At 34.5% G+C, this 20608-nt stretch overlaps 1 protein-coding gene across 1 annotated transcript; it reads left to right on the top strand.

Moving 5' to 3' along the window:
* Positions 1 to 53: 53 nt before the first annotated feature.
* IQD56 (protein IQ-DOMAIN 56) lies at positions 54 to 941 on the top strand. Its single transcript, XM_003548775.5, has 2 exons — positions 54 to 350; positions 620 to 941. The coding sequence occupies exons 1-2, from the start codon at positions 126 to 128 to the stop codon at positions 818 to 820; spliced, it is 426 nt and encodes a 141-aa protein (XP_003548823.1). The 5' UTR covers positions 54 to 125; the 3' UTR covers positions 821 to 941.
* The last annotated feature ends 19667 nt before the right edge of the window (positions 942 to 20608 follow it).

Consider the following 20608-nt stretch of genomic DNA (forward strand, 5'->3'; position numbering starts at 1 on the left):
CAACTCTTCCCTTTCCTTTACGCCACTTCCTCACAAAAAGCGTCGAGGGCGAGACACATTTAAATCCATCACATCATATATATTATGCAAACACATTCTATTCCAAACAAGAGAAAACAAGTAAAATGGGTGTACCCCAAAAATGGTTCAGAAATATAGTTCGGGGCAGATTCCTCAGATCATCCAACAAAGACATCGTTCTCGTTCTCCCTCGCACAAGTATTTGCACCAATGAATGCGAAGAAGCCATGCTTAGGAATGAAGAGTTCAGTTTCCCAACACCAATTTCTTCAATCACCAAGGAAGATGCTTCGGCCATTAAGATCCAAGCTTACTTCAGGGGACATCTTGTATGCCATCTTATCCCAGCAATTAATTATACTTAGTACATTTTTTTTTATATATATAATGGTGGCACTAATGTTAGAACATATGACCATATTCATGTTATCTAAATGTCAACCGGGTTAGCAATAATAAGATTTAAACCTATAATTTCGTACAAATTATCCAAAAACTCGCATCGATCATTAAGCCAATATTGGTTATTAACTAGAATAGAAGATAATTTAATCTTCATTATACAATCATATAATTAACTTGGTTATTAATTTGACAGGCCAGACGAGCATATAAGGCTTTGAAGAGCCTAGTGAAGCTGCAAGCATTAGTTCGTGGGGTGTGGGTGAGGAAACAATCACGTATAGCAATGCAGTGTATGCACGCACTTGTACGATTACAAGTCAGGGTTCGTGCGAGGCAGCTCCTAGGTAGCTTTGATAAGGAACGACCTACTAATTTACAAAGTCAAAATGTATAGTCTTCTCCGTGTCCAAATTTATTCTTTTTTTGTCCAAAGTTATTCTTACTTTAATTTATATGTAAACATTCACAAGAAGAGAGTTCAATAATTTGGGGATTTCAATACTGTTAATTTTTTAATCAATCAAATTATATGTCATCTTCTTTTTAATTATTTTAAACTAATCCTTGATTATTATTTTTAAAAATTTTAAAATTTTAATTTTTTTAAATTAAAAATATGATTAAAGATAACTTTAAAAGTCTAAATCCTAATTTTTTTAGTTACTTTTAATATTTTTAATAAAACACATGTTTAAGAAACAATAATAAGATATTTTTAAACATAAATCCCAAAATATTTTTTATAAAAAATATTGAAAATAACAAAATATTTTAAGGTTCATATTTCTAAAGTTATCTTTAATCATATTTTTTAATTTAAAAAAGTTACAATTTAAAAAAAAATCAAGGACTAATTTAAAAAACAAAAATAATTAATAAGAATATAACATGTAATTTGATTAGTTAAAAAATTAATAATATCAAAATTGCCCAAATTATCGAGGGCCCGATAGAAACTCTCTTACAAGAATCAATGGCTTGATTGAGGTTGGTTTTGTTTTGCCGATGAGTGCTTGGTAGGTCAAGAACGTGGATGGTAGGGTGCTTGATGCAACTATTAGGCTTCGTAATAGGTTTCTATATGGGTAGGGAATGTATACATGCTGTCATTGGTTTTTTTTGGGTTGTTTTGGCTTTGGTTTTTTTTTGGGTTGCTTTGGCTTTGACCTAGGTTATGGTTATTTATGATCCTTGTTCCATAAATTACATATAATATGGGATTCAAATTAAGTGATTTTGTGTGTGTGTGTAATATTATGTTGTAGTAGGATCTATACAAAATTCATAGTGACTAGGTGATACTTTGTCCCATAAAAAAAGTTAAATTGGGTCAAGCCCATTCCCCGATGCACAAAATAATCATGTGCTTGGAAACACATTCTACACACAAAACAAAAAAAAAATCATACTTATGATGTAAAAAAAATACAATAACTAGAACTAGGTTGTTAGAAGTTTTTTTAAAATAAAATGAGAGAGAAAGGTGAGAGAGGGTGGAGAGAGGAGGAATGTAAGAGGCAAGGGAGGGAAATGACAAAACAAGGGGAAGAATTGGAGAGACCACAACGATGTAACTACTTACTACTCAAATTTCCCAGAAGGGTTTGGGGTTGATCAATTATGGGAGACTTTCAGTAGATGGAAAAAATATGGATAATGTTTATTAGCAGAAGAAGAAACGAAACAGGAAGGAGGTATGGATTCGTCTATTTCAAGCACATAAAGGATTCTATGCAGCTAGAGGGTGAGTTGGATTCTATACGCATAGGAGAACAAAAACTTTATGTTAACCTCCCCAGATTCACTTGTAACAACTTTAATGAGGTAGAAAAGAAGGGGAAAGAGATAGAACTAGGGACAAAGAAGAAGAAGGGGAAAGAGATAGACCTAGGGACAAAGAAGAAGAAGGGGAAAGGAAAGCATGACAACTTCATGGTGCTTGGCACGTCCTCATAAGCAAGGTGGCTAAGGGGAAGAAGACTATTGAGAAGGTTTTGCAATCCAAGGAGAAGAAGGGGAGAGACTTAGAGGTAGACAGGTGGAAATGGTTGGATCTAAAGTTAGAGGTGGGAGACACTAGTTGGCTCCATAGAAGCTCGGTGGTTTTATTGAGAGATCTGATGAAGATGGACTTGTGAGGGAGAGTTTCATTTTGAAAGGATCGGAAGTGATAAAGGTTTTCTATTTGGGGGAGAACAAAGTACTCTGATGTCGGAGGAGGGACATACTTTGGATGGTCTAGCAAAGACAACTAGTTAGGTTAGTCACCTTTTCGAATTTGTTCAAACTTGTAAACCAGACCTGTGTATGGGGAATGGGTTTGTTTGGATCAACTATATTGGACTACCCCTACAGTTCTAGAACTTAGAATGTTTCAAACAGTTTGTAATAACCTTAGGCACCTTCACAGCAAATGATGAAGAGGCAAGGTTGTTCAGAAGGGTCGTCAAAGCAAAATTTCTGATCAAAATGTTGTCACTATACTTCATAAGCAAGATAACATAGATCAAAATTTGAAGTGTTGTTGCATGAGGAAGAAAGTGATGGAAATTGATGGAGAATCCTCCATTCTTGGCATAGATTCAAGAGGAGAGGAGTCCTACTACTATGATGAATAGAGTGTTGCTAAGTGTATGGAGTTAGATGGAGGATGGATTAGAGCAACAACCTCTTTTGGTGAAGTCGTATTGAAAATAGCTAGTGGTACGAGGTCTATGCTAATCTTGGGCTCTTGCCCCAATGAGAATGACAACAAAAAGGCTACATTAAATGTGATTGGGACCTTTACTAATACTTTGGACAAAAAGGACCAATCAAAGTACATGGGGGAGAATGAGATTGTATGAGATACTCCACAGGGTCAGAGGATAAGTGCTAAGGGGACTGATAAGGAGGATTTGTTGGTTGAAACTCAACTTAGCTCTAAGATTTACAACATTTGGGGAGGGGGAAGTTAATGAGAAAAAGGGGAAATGATGGTCTTTTAATAAGAAAGGAAGTAGGTAAGGGGAACAACATTGGTGAAACTACTATCACAGGTTTGATAGGGCTAGAGAGGCCTACATTAAAAGTCAACATAAGGGAAGTGGGCGAAGAAGCTAAGGGGGTCTTTAAGGAGAAGTTAGGTGGACCTACGTGTGTTTTTGGCGAGTGGTAGAAGGGCAAGTGTAGCTTTAGAGATGTGGGCCTGGACCAAGGCCCAAACGTGGAACGCTTAATAAAAGGTAATTGGGTCATTGTTAAACCCAAATACTTTTACAAAGAAAGAAATCGAAAAATTCATATATGACCACAAGGAACGTTAGATGCAAGGATCAGGAGGTTGATAGGCTAGAAGGTGTCTTAGTGAGGACCAATAAGTCAAACGATGAAGAGGTTGATAATACTACTATTAAGTTTGAGCCCTACAACGAGAATAAAGAAACATATGTTGCACATGTACATGGTAAACTTGGCCTCCAAAACATAGAAAGAAGCAATGTCCATGCAGGGAGGAGAGGAACTTTGGAGAGTCAATGTTGTAAGGTCCCATAGAACCTCTAGATTCAAGACAAAGAGGAAAAGAAAAGCACTCGTGTAAATATGGATATCAATGTGGGAGTCCTTGTGTCCAACGAATGGGTAGGGAATTGGGATGCTTGCTCTCAACTTGTGTTTGATAGAAGTGTGAAAAATCATTTCCCTCTTGTTTCAAGGAACAAGGATCTTGATTGGGGCCTTAAACCCTTTAGGATGCTCAATTATTGGTTCTTAAATCCGAAATCCAAGGGTTTTGTGGAAGACTCACGGAAGGGACTTCCAAGTGGAAGAGAAAGTCATTTTTGTGATAAAGGAAAGGTTGAAACTTTTGAAAGTGAAATTGAAAAGATGGAATAAAGAGTGTTTTGGTGATCTCAACAAGCTCAACATGGAGGTGGTAAATGAATTGAATGAGGTCGATAAGAAGGATGAGGAAAGTGGCCTCAGTGAGGAAGAGATAGTGCTAAGAAGGAAGCTTTTGGAGGAATTTTGGAAAGTGTCAACTAAGTATGAATTTCTTATGCACCAAAAGTCTAAAAAAAAGTGGATCAAGGAAGGGGATGATAACACCAAATTCTTTCACTCCATTATCAATGGGAGAAAGGATGTTTCTTGTATAAAGGGTTGTAATTGAATCATGTATGGGAGGAGGACCTAAGATTTATCAAACAAGAGGTGTTTGCTTTTTTCAAAGGAAGGTTTAGTCAGACAACTTGGAGAAGGCCAACACTTGATAGGATCCCATTCAAATTGATCAGCGGAGAAGACAATAATATGCTTTGTGCAAAGTTTGAAAAGATGGTGATTAATGAGGTCGTAAGGGATTATGATATGGGAAAGTGTCTCAGGCCAAATAAATTTAACTTTAATTTCCTCAAGGAGTTTTGGCACTTGCTGAAGGAGGATTTCCTTAGAGTTCTATCAGAGTTTTATGAGAGGGAAGTGCTACCGAAAGGTACAAATTCACCTTTCATCTCCCTCATCCCAAAAAAGGAGGATCTGCTTCACCTAGGTGAGTTTCGACCAATATCACTCATTGGTTGTATTTTCAATGTTATTTCAAAACTCTTAGCTAGGAGAATCAGAAGGGTGTTGGACAATGATGAGAGGCAATGTGCCTTTGTAGGGGGGAATATGCTAGACGGCATCCTTGTGGCTAGTGAGGTGGTTGATGAAGCAAGAAAAGAAAAGTGGCTTTTGACTGGATCAACTGGGACTTTTTACATTTCATGTTGAGGATGCTTAGATTTTGTTTGAGAGACAAGTAGAAGAGGAAAACCTTTTCTCAAGGGTGAAGGTTAGGAAAGAAAAGGTACATGTCTCTTTGCTCCAATTTGTGGATAATACGTTTTTCTTTTAGGAACTAAACATAAAGAATGTGGTGTGCATGAAAAGTATGTTGAGGTGGTTTGAGATTTTTTTTCAGGCTTAGGTTGAATCTTAATAAGAGTAGTCTCATTGGACTTCGAGGAATCTAAATCGATTTGCATCATTGTTGAATTGTAGGGTGTCTTCAATCTCATTTATGTACCTAGGAATCCTAGTGGGAGCTAATCCTACCAAAAAGAGCACTTGGGAACCCGTATTATCCAACATGAATAGAAGGTTTGCTAAATGGAAGAATAGGCAGTTATGCTTAGGGGTAGAGTTTGCCTCATCAATTTTGTCTTCTATGCCTTACCCTTCTTATTTGTATCTTGCTTTAGGTTACCATCCTTGTTGGCTAAAAAGATAATTATAATCCAAATAAAGTTTATTTGGGGTGGTGGACTTGATGCAAAGAAGCTAGCTTAGGTAAAATGGGACAATATTTGCTTGCCTGAGGAGGCTAGTGGGTTGGGGCTAAAAGACATAAAGAAGATATAAATGGCCTTTATCTGAAAGTAGAGGTGGAGATCTTTCACTTCACTAAACTCCTTATGGTGTAATATTTTGAGAGCTAGGTATGGAAACTTATGAGATGGTGGAAAGCTTAGGGTGTTTTTTAAAGCCTCAACATAGTGGAAAGATGTTGTAAAAGTTACGAAGGCTCACATGAGGAAGGGTGGTTTGAGGCTAATACGGAGAGTATGTGAGAAACGAAAATAATACTCACATGTGGACTTATAAGTGGCTCGGGGAGAACACTTTGAAAGAGAGATTTGGAAGGGTATTTATGAATTCAAAGAAGAAAAATGCATCAATTAGGGACATGGGGACCTAGGTGGATGGCATTTTGACGTTGAAAGTTCATTTCGAGGCGAAATTGTTTCCAACATGAGAGACTTTAGTTGCATGATTTTATCACTGCCATGAATATGGTGTCTTTAAATGAACATGCAAAGGATAACTGGAGGAGAAAGTGTAGTTTGGATAATTTTTCTCTGTAAAGAGCACTTACCTTTTTCTCTTGGAAGAAAAAATTTCTTTAGATTCAACTAAGATGTTCAAAAGCTTGTAAGGAGTGCCATCACCTTTCGACATGCCTATTTTTGTTTAGAAACTCCTATAGGATCGTATTCAAACTGGAAACAACTTGAAGAGGAGGAATATTAGGTTGCAAGGTGACAATTACTATTGTTGTTTCTTCCATTTAAAGGAGGAAACCACCCAACACATTTTCTTCTTGTGCCCCTTTGCCTCAGATATTTGGTCGAGATGTTACTCGTGGCTCGATGTGACGCCCTCTATCCCTCACATATATGTACTAATAATAAAAGAAGTAAGAAATTAAAATTAATTAAAAAATTTTAAAACACATTTAAATACAAGCCTTTCAAAAGGGTAAAAGGCTCACATTCACTTTTCTAACATCATAATTAAACTTGTCCAAATAAATAATAAACCATCTCGGCTCAAAACAAGGTCATTCAAGACTTCATACAATTAATATAGAAACCTATACCCAATGTCACATCATATCAGAGCATTGTGTCCCGACGTCCTTCAGCACAAGGTTCCTTAAAGCAATTCACCTAGTCATTTGCTCCCCCGAACACAAAGTTCAAGATCATCACATTATCTAAACACAAACAACACACAGGGAGTGAGTTATCACATTCCTAACTAATAGAGAAACAAGACAACTAGATATACATATAATATAAATGAGATACAACTTACTTCAACCACTTTTTCATTTAAAATTCACTTTTCAATCATCAATCACATTACACATGAATCACACACCCCGATCAAGACATAATAACACATCAATTTCATAATAAATAATTAGCAAGCGTTATGCAACAGTTATGTTAAGACTCAAGCCAATATGCAATGTGGTACCATGTCAGTGAAAAACCACCCTGGGGCGCTTAGGAATACATAACAAGACACACCACAAAATGGGTATGTCAGGTCACTCTCACTAAGTAAAATCATAGGGAGACCAGTCATGCTGTTTTGCGAGGATCCCCCAACCATGTGGGATTGACACAGGCTTAAAGGAGCACTCAAACTGGGTGTATTTACCCCTAATGCCTACACTCCGAAAAGTCCGCCAGGGCCTCTCCCTCCTGATTCAGGTCCAACCCTTAAAAAAAATTTTGCATGCAGATGCTGCTCATGAATTATACAATACCCATGACCTCACACTCGTGTTTTAAACACGCTCAACACATTGCGCTACAATTTAACACTAGTTCCTAAATAGGAAACCTACATTTTCCCTTTAACACTACACATCAACACTTTTCTCAAGATAAACACTGGTCGAGTTATTGTATAATTCACACCTCACAACACTAGTGATGTCACATCAAGTGTTAACCACACACTTATTCACAACTAAAACTCATGTTCACTATTTCACATCTTATAATGTCACAATCCACCATCACATGTTTACATGTATCTCACAAATTAACGTATGTTCAACTTGCGCTTATACTCAATCTCAATAACAATATTATAATCTCAAAGCAACATGCTATTCCATAATTCATCACATATTCTATTTATAGACACTGCTACAATACTCACGACCTCACTCATGTTTCAAACACATTTAACACATTGCGCTAGAATTTAAAATTGGTTCCTAAATAAGAAACCTACACTTTCCCTTTAACACTGCGCATCATCACTTTTCTCAAGATAAACACTGGTCAGGTTATTGTATAATTCACAAATCACAATACAAGTGATGTCACATCAAGTGTTAATCACATACTTATTCACAACTAAAACTCATGTTCACTCAATAACAATATTATAATCTCAAAGCAACATGTTATTCCACAATTCATCACATATTCTATTTATAGACACTGCTCATGAATTATACAACACCCATGACCTCACACTCGTGTTTCAAACACATTTAACACATTGCACTATAATTTAACACTAGTTCCTAAATAGAAAACCTACATTTTCCCTTTAACACTGTGCATCAACACTTTTCTCAAGATAAACACTGATCGGGTTATTGTATAATTCACAGCTCACACCACAAGTGATGTCACATCAAGTGTTAACCACACACTTATTCACAAATAAGACTCATGTTCACAATTTCACATCTTATAATGTCACAATTCACCATCATATATTTACATGTATCTCATAAATTAACACATGTTCAACTTGCACTTATACTCAATCTCAATAATAATATTATAATCTCAAAGCAACATTTATTCCACAATTCATCACATATTCTATTTATAGACACTACTCATGAATTATATAATACCACGACCTCACACTTGTGTTTCAAACACGTTTAACACATTGCGCTACAATTTAACACTGGTTCCTAAATAGGAAATCTACATTTTTCCGTTAACACTGCACATCAACATTTTTCTCAAGATAAACACTGGTCGAGTTATTGTATAATTCACCGCTCACATCACAAGTAATGTCACATCAGGTGTTAACCACACACTTACTCACAACTAAAACTCATATTTACGTGTATCTCGCAATTTAACACATTCAACTTTGCACTTATAGTCAATCTCCAAAACAATATTATAATCTCAAAGTAATATATTATTCTACAATTCATCATATATTCAATTTATCACTTATATACAATTTCAATCATAATTTCATAATCCTAATATAACTATTTATACAAAAGGTTTATCACAACATGGGAAGTAAAACCCCTCAAATAATTTCGCACAATTCTATCAAAATCAATTCATCAAAATCATAGGTATGAAAAGTGAAAACACCAAGAGAACTCACTCAATTTTATCAACCAATTCACATCAGGACATCAATATTGTATTTATAATCATAAAGGAAAAATTCAATAAACATCCCAAAATAAACTCAATTCAATCCTCTAAGGATCGCTGCACTTCATTCTAATCCCCAATTGCGATAAACTCATCCCTTACCTCTAAGCGGGCTCACGTGTGTATTATGACAGCAATAGCGGCATCTCTAGTGGTTTCCTGAGATTCCTCAAGTTTTTCCTCTAACTGCTCTGATAGGGTTCCCAAACACTAGAGAGAAGGAGAAGAGATTGAAGCCTCTATTTTGTACTGTCTTCATGCGATTCAGTTTTCTCTCTCTGTGATTATTATTTTTCAAATCCCAACGGTGAAGGTGTGAGTAATTGAATCTCAAACCATATACAAAAATTTCATGACAATCCAAAGGTTAAAGATTCCAGGATCATAGTTTTACTGAGACAGTTTTGGGTTTCTGCCGGAAAAGAAAAAGCTACGATGCAAAGGATATTTCTCTCAGCTCCAACATGTTTTCGTAATTTCCAACGGTGATAGTGTTCGTAAATGAGTTCCAAAACTGATGCTCAAATTTCACAACTATCCAACGATGAATGAGTCCAAGATCTTTGTTTTTCTGAGATAGGTTTGGTGGTATGCGGGAAAAAAAGAGGGTTTTGGGAGGAGGAAAGGGGAAAACGAAATTTAGAGGAATAGGAGGTGTAGAGTGTATCTTCAATTTGAAAACTAACTTAAGATGCCTCTATTTATAGATAGGATACTCATAGCCTATTATTTACTCTATGCATTTATTTTTATTATTTTATAAAATGAAACTATATTTTCTTCCTTATCAATTAAATAAATAAAATACTCTTTTTATTTTTTCTCAAACCATTATTTTAATTAATATAGTTATTTCTCCTTATTTATTTGATTATAAAAACCTCATCATTTTCTAAAACTATATTTATTTACAAATAACAATCCTTTTTAAATTAGTTTATGAAAAATGGAATGTTACACTCGGGATCAGCATAGCCAAACATTGTCGACCACAGTGGCACTTTGATCATCACTTTCTACCAATGTTGTCTAGAAGTGGTAATTGTAACCTGAAAGCTATTTGGTTTGTAATTGTTTGGAGCTTGTGGAATCACAAGAATAATATCATTTTTAGGAATGACATTTTGGATGCTAAGAAGGTTTTGCATATGGCTAAAACCAAGTCATGGACATGGCTTCTCAGCAAATCTTAGAACTTTCACTTCTCCTTATTTGATTAGTGAGGACAACCTTTTATGTGTTTGTCGGGAAGAGGGTAATGGAGTGTTTATGTTCCTCTCGGAGGGTAGTAACTGGTCATGTTTATATAGGTTTTGAGGTCACTCTAAATATATGCAAAACTGGTTAGGGAGGATTGATATATGGAGGGATACATGTTTTAGTTTTGCTTGTTGCCTCGAGAATCTTGGGGAACAAGGTCTTTTTTGGCCTGTTTTGACAAGTTCTTTAGTGCTTGGTTGGCCTTTATTGTTAGATGGGTATCACTTGTACCCCTTCTTCTATCTATATTAATATATCTTTGTTGGCTAGTAAGAAAAAACTAAAACTAGGTTGTATTCATTTTGATGTGAAAAATCATATCTGAGATCCATCTCCAAACACACACTATGACACTAACATAACATGTCTTTGGGTATTTGAGATTCATCTCCTTAGTCTTGCATTTATTAATGTTAATAGGTGAATCCAAATAGTTGGGTGGATTTAATGTAGGTCGACATATGGGATTTATCCGAGTTAATTTTTTTCATCTTTATATGTGTGTGTGTGTGTGTGGGGGGGGGGGGGGGGGGGGGGGGGCTCAAGTCTCACTAAAATCATTAAAATCTCTCTAATTGAGTAACTATGACGGTGTAAAACTTCTAGCCTTAGGTTTTGAGCTCATGTAATAATTCTCTAAATAGAGAAATTATTAATTAGTTTTGGCTCACCATGTGTTTATGGTCTTAAACAAACTCTATTTCTATACTCCCTCCATCCTAGATATTATAATTGTCGTGTAAGCAAAAAGAATTATCCCAAAATAATTGTCATTTTGATTTTTCAATGTAACATTAATTATTTTTTTCCATTTGTATCTCTTATATATTAATGATGAATTGCCTTTAAAAAAACATATTAATGATGAATTACAAAATCTAGAATTGAATTAATGATGATGTAAGGTTAATTTTGTAAAATTATTATTTTCTTTTATCTATTTTTTTTTCTTGATATGTGTGAATGTATGAATACAGGATTTTGATGATGCCAAAGTAGAATCAAACAAGGTTGCTTACAAGGTTACTTCAACAAACATTCAAAGGATAAGCATTGCTTCAAGATTAATTCAAGGTCAAGCAAACAAGATCAAGAAAAAAAAGGCCTCAAACAATCTCATTGGTTGATCAAGCTTTTGCCTCAAAACACATTGTTTCAAATTTCCAAGGCTCTGGTAATCGATTACCAGGCAGTATAATTGATTACCAAAAGATAATTTTGAAAATTAACTTTTAAAAAGGGTTTTGAATTTGAATTTTGAATCATGTAATCGATTACCAGATGTTTGTAATCGATTACCAGCCACGACACTTCAGAAAACACTTTGAAAAGTCATGACCCTTCAAAATATAATTGTGTAATCGATTACCTGAAACCTGTAATCGATTACCAGTGAAGAATTTCAGAAAAAACCTTTTGAAAAGACATATCTCTTCAAACCATTTTGAAAAGGCACGAAGGGCCTATATATATGTGTGTCTGACTTCGAAAAGCAAGAGAGGGATATTCTAAGAGAATTTAATTGTTAAATGCTCTCTCAACAACTCTTGGGAAAACACTTACAAATCTATTGAGAATTCATCCAGGAACTTCAAATTGTATTATCATCTCTAAAAGAGAGAAATTTCTCTAGGAACTTCAATTTGTATCATTCACTCTAAAGGAGAGAAATATTTCTGTTCATATCAGAAAGTTAGTTATAATCAAGAGACTGATTGTCTCTTGGATTGTGATAATTGTAATAAAGAGATGGGTTGTCTCTTGGAGAATCTTTGAACACAAAGGTGAGGGATCCCAATGTGTGTTCAAATTATGTAAAGGATTTACAGAGATAGTGGAAAATCTCAAGTGAGTTGCTTGAGGACTGGACGTAGGCATGGGAAGTGACTGAACCAATATAAATCGACTTTGCATTTCTCTATTCTCTTATCTCATTTATGTTATTATAATCAATTTTGTCTTACATGTTTAAAGAACATTATTAAATTGATTGTTGTTTCTTCTTCTGCATTCTGAGTCTATCATTTAGAAGGGGTTAAAAGTTTGTTAGTGAAAAATTTTGAAACTTAATTCACCCCTTAAGTTATTGAGGCCATTTGTCCAAAAATATGTGTAAAATAATTTAGGACAATAATTATTTTGGGACAAAGGGAGTATAATACATCGAGAGGTTTGGGATTTTTAAAAATTAATAACAATTAATTGTGTATTAGATTATAGACAAATATTAGTTGAGACTATAATAATGCTAAATCGCTTCATTTCTCTTCTAAATAAGTTTTTGCTGAGAATCTCAATATATTACTAGTGTTTGCTTGGTAATATTAAAAATGTCTCTCCATTCTACTAGTTTTAGAATAATAAAAACTAAAGTACGAGAAATATAAGTGGCAACCAAAGTGTGACTCTGGGTTACTGGATGAACCGCTAGACCACGAATTCTGGGTGACTCTTACCTGATGCACTCATTTCAATAAAATACTGGGAAAAAATGCCTTTTTCAACAGGAACAAGCAAGGAGTGATTCTTACCATTGATATTATAGTAACAAATGTAATATATCTATTCTATACATATGTTTAATTGAATACAATATTCTACAAAATGACTGCAGAGGTTCGAACACAACATGAAACAAGAGACAAGTGTGGAACGCATTTCACTACTGCAATGGAGGTTGTTGAGTGACATAATATTAAACAAAATATATATATATATATATATATATATATATATATATATATATATATATATATATATATATATATATCACTGTAATACTGGATCACACGGTTCAATTAGTGACATTGAATCTTTCAGGAGTGGGAACAACAAACTCGGTTGATCATTGCTTAGCAGTTAGTACAAAATTTAAAATCCATGATAATCAACTCCCCTCAAATCTCGTGGAAATCTACAAATCCTATTTACGGATTGATATCAAATTTACAATCCACATTATTTTCAAAAATAATTGTTCCATCATGTAAACTTGGATTCATCTCGGCGCAAGAGGCTTAACGTGTTTTTCTGGTGTTGTGGAAAGAGGGTAGAGTAGTTGTTTTTTCGGTGCTTTTGGCCTTTCCAAATTTTATAAATTATCCAAAAAATATGGAATTTTTTTATAAAAAATTGATGTTTTAAAAAATCAAAATTTAATCAACACTGGTTTTTCAAATATACTCTTATTTAATATCTTACTACTACAGTCATCAAGAGTTGTGTATTAAATAAGAAAATTTTAATTTACGTACATAAGCCTTAATAATTTCTAGATAGATATGAGAAATAGATAGTAATTATTAACTAAAGTCATTATAAATCAACTTAGGATATTAATTTTCTAAGAATTAAATGAAGCAAAGAATCTCACTTAAGGGAAAAGACTTGACTCGTACCTCTTATCTTCAATCAACCAATCGAAGTGTAGCAAAGTTAAAGGTGAGGAGGTAACCATGGTGAAATTAGGAGTAACTAAGGTTAAAAACTGTTGTGGTCTCCTAGCAGTTCCGTTTTTCTTAGAACCTGCACTAAGATAAACAAAACCAGAAAACAACAAAAAACAAGCACGGCCAAGTAAGAACTCAAAGATTTACACCAAGAGTTTATGTGGTTCGGCAATGTGCCTACATCCACGGAAAATGCAGCTCTTCATCATCACATTGATCATGCAGAAATTACAAGTTCAATACAAGCAGCAACTAGCTTTGATCTCTCTTGATTTCTTTCTAACAAAACTTCTCTCAATCACCTAGCTCTCTTTCTCTGTTGAACTCTCTCTGTTTTTCTACAACTACTATGGTTTTAGCCCTTTCAAATGAGTAACATGATCAAACATATATACACTCTAAATGCTAGTCCTAGGAATAAAGGCTATACTTTGATACCAAAACCAATTCAATTATAATAACTGAAAACAGTTATGACAGCACCACTTAACACCTTCCCACTTGTGCCTTGTGTGATTTTGAGTCACACACCACAAAAATCTTTTCCATAGTTAAAATATAAAGCTTTTCAGACTAAAATTAGGTCATTTATGAGCATTTAATTAATACAAGAGATTAATATCTTAATATCTAACCAACTTGTTAGCCTTTACCTTGTGCTTAGGGTAGATTTAGTTTATGTAGTTTGGTTTCTGGTAAGTGAATAATTTAGGCGAAGATGGTGACTTTGATGAGTGGCAACAACGATTTCTGGTGAGCAACAAGACCTACATACACCTATATAGACACTTTTGAGGATCAAGTTCGTAAGTGTGAGAGGTAAATAATGAGGTTAAGTACCTATAAGCATAAAATGTCTTGTATAATAGTAAATGATAAGAAAATAAGTAAGTAGTTATTGTACGTCATTGATGACATGCCACGTCCAAGATACCTCCAGAGCATATGCAAACCATATTGATAGCAAAATAATTGAAAAGACACCAAAAAGTTAACTAAGCACTAGATTGTAACTTGATATGTCAATACATTTGGGATGACAAGAGGGTGGGATGACAACATGGCAAGCCAGGGACGGATTTACCTATCTCCATCTCGCCCCCGCAAAAGACGAAATGGGTTCAGGTTTATAAAAGGTGGAAGTAAAAAAAAAAAAACTCAACCTCATCCCTATCGGGTTTTATCAGGTTCAGAAAAACCCGCGGAGAACCCATCTCACATTTTTTAAAATTATTTGTTCATGTTCGTTAAATAAATCATAGATTAAGTTATTAATTACATTTTAATTCAATCAATACATATATAATTTAATAAAGAATAAATAGCATAAATATATTTGAGAATTAAATTATATTTTGTTAAATTACAATATTATTTGTTATAATTAGTATTATATTATCTATTCAGCTATTAAAATAATTATTCTACATTTTTAGGAACTATAAAAAATATTAAATAATTACATATTATATAATTAATAATTACATATAGTATATATAATAATAGAATTATATATAAATATATAACTAAATTATTAAAAATTATAAAAATATACGTAGTGGGGCGTATACAAGGTGAGGGGTAACAAACCCGGCCCCGACCCTGCCCCCGAATCCCCAAGTTAGGAAAAACTTGACCCCAAAACTGGTCAAAATGGGTTTTCCTCGTCAAACTTGGGGAGGAATGAAATCGGTACCCATGGGTTACAATGGAATCTCGACTTTGTTTATATTTTTTCTAGAATAAATTGGTAACAAAATCATGATTTCGTCGTATATTTTTGACACAATGGAATCGTGATTCCGTTACTTATGTTTTTTGGGTTTGGAAAATCACAACGGAATCATGTTATTTCAAAATACATAACAAAATTGCAATTTTGTTATGTGTTTCATTAGAATGCACAACAGAATCACGATTTCGTTGTGTGTTTTGTTTTTTATATTACTTTTAGGCAAATATAATGTTTTTTTATATTTTATTTTCTTAGTTAAATATAATCTTTTTATTGAAGGAATACTGACTTATTTTTTCCTTTTTTTTAGATGGCTCATACGAAAGATGCTTTAGAGAGAAAGATGCTTTAGAGAGACATCATAGAGTGATTGTGTCAACACACCAACGCCATGATAACGAGTGACAACAATAGCTGGCAAAGCCAAAGCTACAACCAAGGCCAGGGCCAACTACTGGTAGGATCATTGGACCTCAATTAGGAGTTAGTCATGTTTGGATCAATTAGGAGTGACAAGAGTTAAAGCTTGTCAGCCATGGTGCCCAAGTGCTAGCGCCCGCTACTCATCCCCAAGTTAAGACTTATGTGGAGAAGTCTAGGTTATCAGCTCTTGCTACGATGTGGTATCCTGTCACAAACAAGGACTTGATGAATTTCATTTTTGAGAGGTGGCACCAAGAGACATCTTCCTTCCACCTACCCGTCGGAGAGATGTCCATCACTTTGGATGATATGTCTTGTCTGCTACATTTACCTCTGATAGGTAGATCCATTGATCATGTCTCCTTACATTTTGACAAAAAAGTGGTGAGGATCTTGCTTATGACTTATCTAGGCATTTTGACAGAGACAGAGGCTACAATAGCGACAAATGCAGGTGCCAAGGTAAGGTTGACATGGCTAGAAGACCTTTATCACCGCTATGTAAAGTCAAACTCATACGTTTAGGCTACCATGACTTATCTCTTGCACTTGATCAAAAGTACAATATTTGATGACAAGTCCTCGACTCACATTTATGTTGCCTACCTCTAGTACATCGCCAACCTGGATGCTTGTCACGAGTATGCATGGGGAGTTACTGCACTGACATACCTCTACAACTATCTCTCTTATGCAAGCTAGTATAACAACAAGCAGTTTGGAGGTTATATGACATTACTCATGGCAAGTAAATTATTTTAGTATTTTAATTATTTTTTATTATTGTAATTAATATTGTTACATTCACAAGTGTTTGCGCATCTATCCAATGTTGGCTTCTTAGAGTGACAAGAGGATTATGTCGTGGAAGACCTGATAGCCACCAAATGGAAGGTATTGAGAGGTACTAGGTGAGCCCTTCCGATTAAGGAGAGACTAGATGACCTACAGATGAATACTGTCATGTGGTGTCGATATACATAAGGATGTGAGGCCTTTCACACAATAGATTCTTTTCTCTAGCTTCATCAAATGCAGGACTAGCATAAGACCTTATCATTTAGAGAGGGTGTTAAGGCAGTTTGTCCATGTCCAAACAATTCCACTCCAACCACATCCTCATCCTACGTATTAGCTTTGTGATCATGCGTGAGTGGAGTGACAACAACATATCATTCCTTTTGACGATGTTGTGTCACCTGGGGTCCTTGGGCTTGCACCTACGATTATCTGCCTTGCTTTTACAAGGTTTCCCATCCCTATGTCATTCCATCGGAGGAGGGACATCCACCACATGGTCCTGTATATTTACCACCCATCAGAGTACAACCACAACCTAGGAAACCACTAGTAGACTATGTACCAGGTGGAGACTACTCTTGCCAGGTAATTCAAATTGGATTTTGTTTATATTTTTCCCTAAATTGTCACTGAAAATAGTTACTAATTGTAATTGTTATTGCAAGATTGATCTTGGATAGCGTCAAAAGCTATACAAAGCTTATTGGACCTCAAAGCTATGCTAAAGGGCGCGAGTCATCATCAGGTCATACAACAAGCTTTGCAACTATTGTAGGAGGGGTAACAGTTGGGTGTAGCTCAGACACACAAAGCTTGTTGGACATTGTTAACTCATTGGCAAGTGCACCAAATTGTCTCAAGTAGTAAAGTTTACTTAGAAGTCCGAGTGTCAAATCTACAGGGACTTTGTTTGTACTTGAGTTAAGGTATACCCAATTTGCAAGAAAGAGATATAGAATTGTAATAAAAATTAGAAAGAAAGAAATAAAAGTAAAAGACACGAAAAGCAGAAAAGTTTGATTGCAAAGATGACTTCAGAATTCAAATATGTTGGGGCCTAGCATGCCTAATTATCCTAGATGCAATGTTAATGTGTTTTTCTATTTAATACTATTCCAATTTCCACCCACATCTATTAAGATATTCAACCTTGATCCCTCACGTTAAAGAGTCTAATTTATCTATTCTTTCTCCTAAATGTCTTTGTAGAGATAAAACAGTAAATTGCATGAAGTTTAGAGATGTATGCATAGGCTATACAATACCACTCTATCCATAACAATAATTTATTTAGATGCTCTTTCCCATTTCTTTAGAAATTAAACATTTCCCAATGCCTAATCCCTAAACAGATGCATGGATGATTAGACCATAACAATGAAAATAAAGTGCAGGAAAGAAACAATAAAAATTGGCATTGCATTCAATAAATAATAAGGAAATATTACATTACAAGGGCATTGGCTGCTAGGCTTCCAACAATGGGGGTTTAGCCTCTCATTTCCATGAGAGGTTAACATAAACTTATGACTCTGAGGCTAGCTCTAGGACAAGCGGAGGTTCTTCTTTCTCCTCTGGGGTTAAGTCCAATACTAATGTGTATCTTTCTACTTTATTCACTTCCTGAACAGTTTTTGTGCCCATTCTGGATTGAATACCTGTATATCTTGGTAAGATTAGGGTCAACGGTTTCTGCCTGCCTATTCCATCCATCCCTTCGTGGAGTTAGGGCGTGTGATGTGTCCTTTTCGATGCCCTCAGTCGCATTTCGGAATCAAAGAGTCATGGTGCTTTAGTTGTGGGTTAGCAGGGATAAGTTGGACTGCGCCAGTAATTAAGGTGTTTTACACTTGGGTTGATGTGTTAGAATTAATGTCTCATGTGAGAGACATTTGACTTATGCATGGACTAATAGATAAATAATTAATAATTAAGGACTAAACTGTAATTGGGTTAATTAGGAGAAGTTTCTAGAGGGAATTGCTACTTGATGGAAGTAGTGATTATAAAAGAGGGTTAATACCCACTAACGTGAAATAAGGTCCCCTTCCTAACAAAAAAATATTCTCTATCACCTATAACGTGAAATAAGGTCTCAAGATCCTGTTGGTTTTCTATAATTGATAGTCTAGGAAACCCCTTAAGATTTTACATGTGGTATCAAAGCTTGTGTTATGAAATTTATGATTCTCCAAGAATAATTTAATTTCTCCCAATTATGCATGAACCCTACTTATGAAATTTAGGGATAATTTAATTTCTTTCAATTATGCATCAACCCTGATCATGAAATTTAGGGATTTTTTTTTCCTGCTGAAAGTATGAAATCTTATATTGAAAAGGGTATCAATTAAGTTGGCCTAGAAGGAAATTTTGAAATTGCTATTTGCAAACCCCATTTTGCTATTCTCAGTCCCACTTGCTTTTTTTTCCCAAAAATTATTATTAAACATGATTAAAGGATTGAAAGTTTATACCCTGCAATTAAATTAATGTGAATGCTTTGAAATTATTGGTAGCAATAAATATATATATATGCTACATATTTCTTTGAAAGTGTTTGAATGCAAATCACAACTAAATGTGAATATTATTTTATGGCTTGGAATGAGATTAATAGAATGACTATGAATTGTTAATAGCAGTAAGTATATGCAGGTCATATATAATTGGTTGGAATTAAATGTATGTTGAATTTGTTAGTCACCAAAGTGGCAAAATTTGTAAGGTTATTTAATTCCAAATTAATGATTATTTCAATTACTCATAGAATAATGGATGCTAAATTATATGATTGTTGGTTTATGGGTAATTGAAATTCATTGTTATAAGACATTTATGGATTGCCCAAAGGTTGATTAGTTGTTCTTATAATTAATGAATATAATTGTAGGCGATTTGTGTGTATCATTAGTTTTATTTATATACACAAAGGAAATAGATACTGCTAATTGATGCATATTTAATTACCAAATAATATTAAAATTTTATTAGCATCATTATGTTTGTATGTTGTGTGTTGGTGTATCACTCAAAGGAGAACATCAATATACATTGACCGTTATCTGAATGAAACATACGTATGACATGTATTTTATGTCTCAAAACACTTATGTGAATTTTATTATGTAATACATGTTCTGAATTAATTGGATTCTTATGTATCATCTGTGCCAATTTTAATGGGCTTAACTTTTTTGACAGAAATGAGCAAGTCCAATTTCACCGCGGTGTTTTGGGTCACGATCTTGTTGTGTTGGAAGAGAAGTTTGTTACTATTATTGATGCTAGTAGCAATGAAGAGAAACCCACTATAAAGATTGGAAAACATCGGACAGACTCAGCCTAATGTAAATGAGAATGACTGTTGCAAACAGTATTAAGATAACTCTCCCTAAAATCGAAAGTGCTAAAAAAGTTTATGTGATTAGTGGGAGAACGCTCTCAAACAGCTAATAAGTCTGTTGTTGGGACATTAATTAGTACATTGGCCACCATGAAGTTTGATGGTTCACGTACTATGTATCAACATGTCATTGAGATGACAAACATTGCAGCAAGACTTAAGACCTTGGGAATGGATATGAATGAGAGCTTTCTTATTTAGTTTATTCTAAACTCATTATCGTCTGAGTATGGCCCATTCCAAATGAACTATAATACCATGAAAGATAAATGAAATATGCATGAATAACGCAGTATGTTAGTTCAGGAAGAAGCGAGACTTAAGAATCAAGGAAGTCACTCATTCCATTATGTAA

This window comes from Glycine max, chromosome 16 (genome assembly GCF_000004515.6).
Source record: "Glycine max cultivar Williams 82 chromosome 16, Glycine_max_v4.0, whole genome shotgun sequence".
Lineage (NCBI taxonomy): Eukaryota > Viridiplantae > Streptophyta > Magnoliopsida > Fabales > Fabaceae > Glycine > Glycine max.

Coding starts and splice junctions, on each gene's coding strand:
- IQD56 (XM_003548775.5), top strand. CDS start 126: ATGGGTGTACCCCAAAAATGGTTCAGAAATATAGTTCGGGGCAGATTC. Junction 351..619: donor CTTACTTCAGGGGACATCTT/GTATGCCATCTT, acceptor TTAATTTGACAG/GCCAGACGAGCATATAAGGC.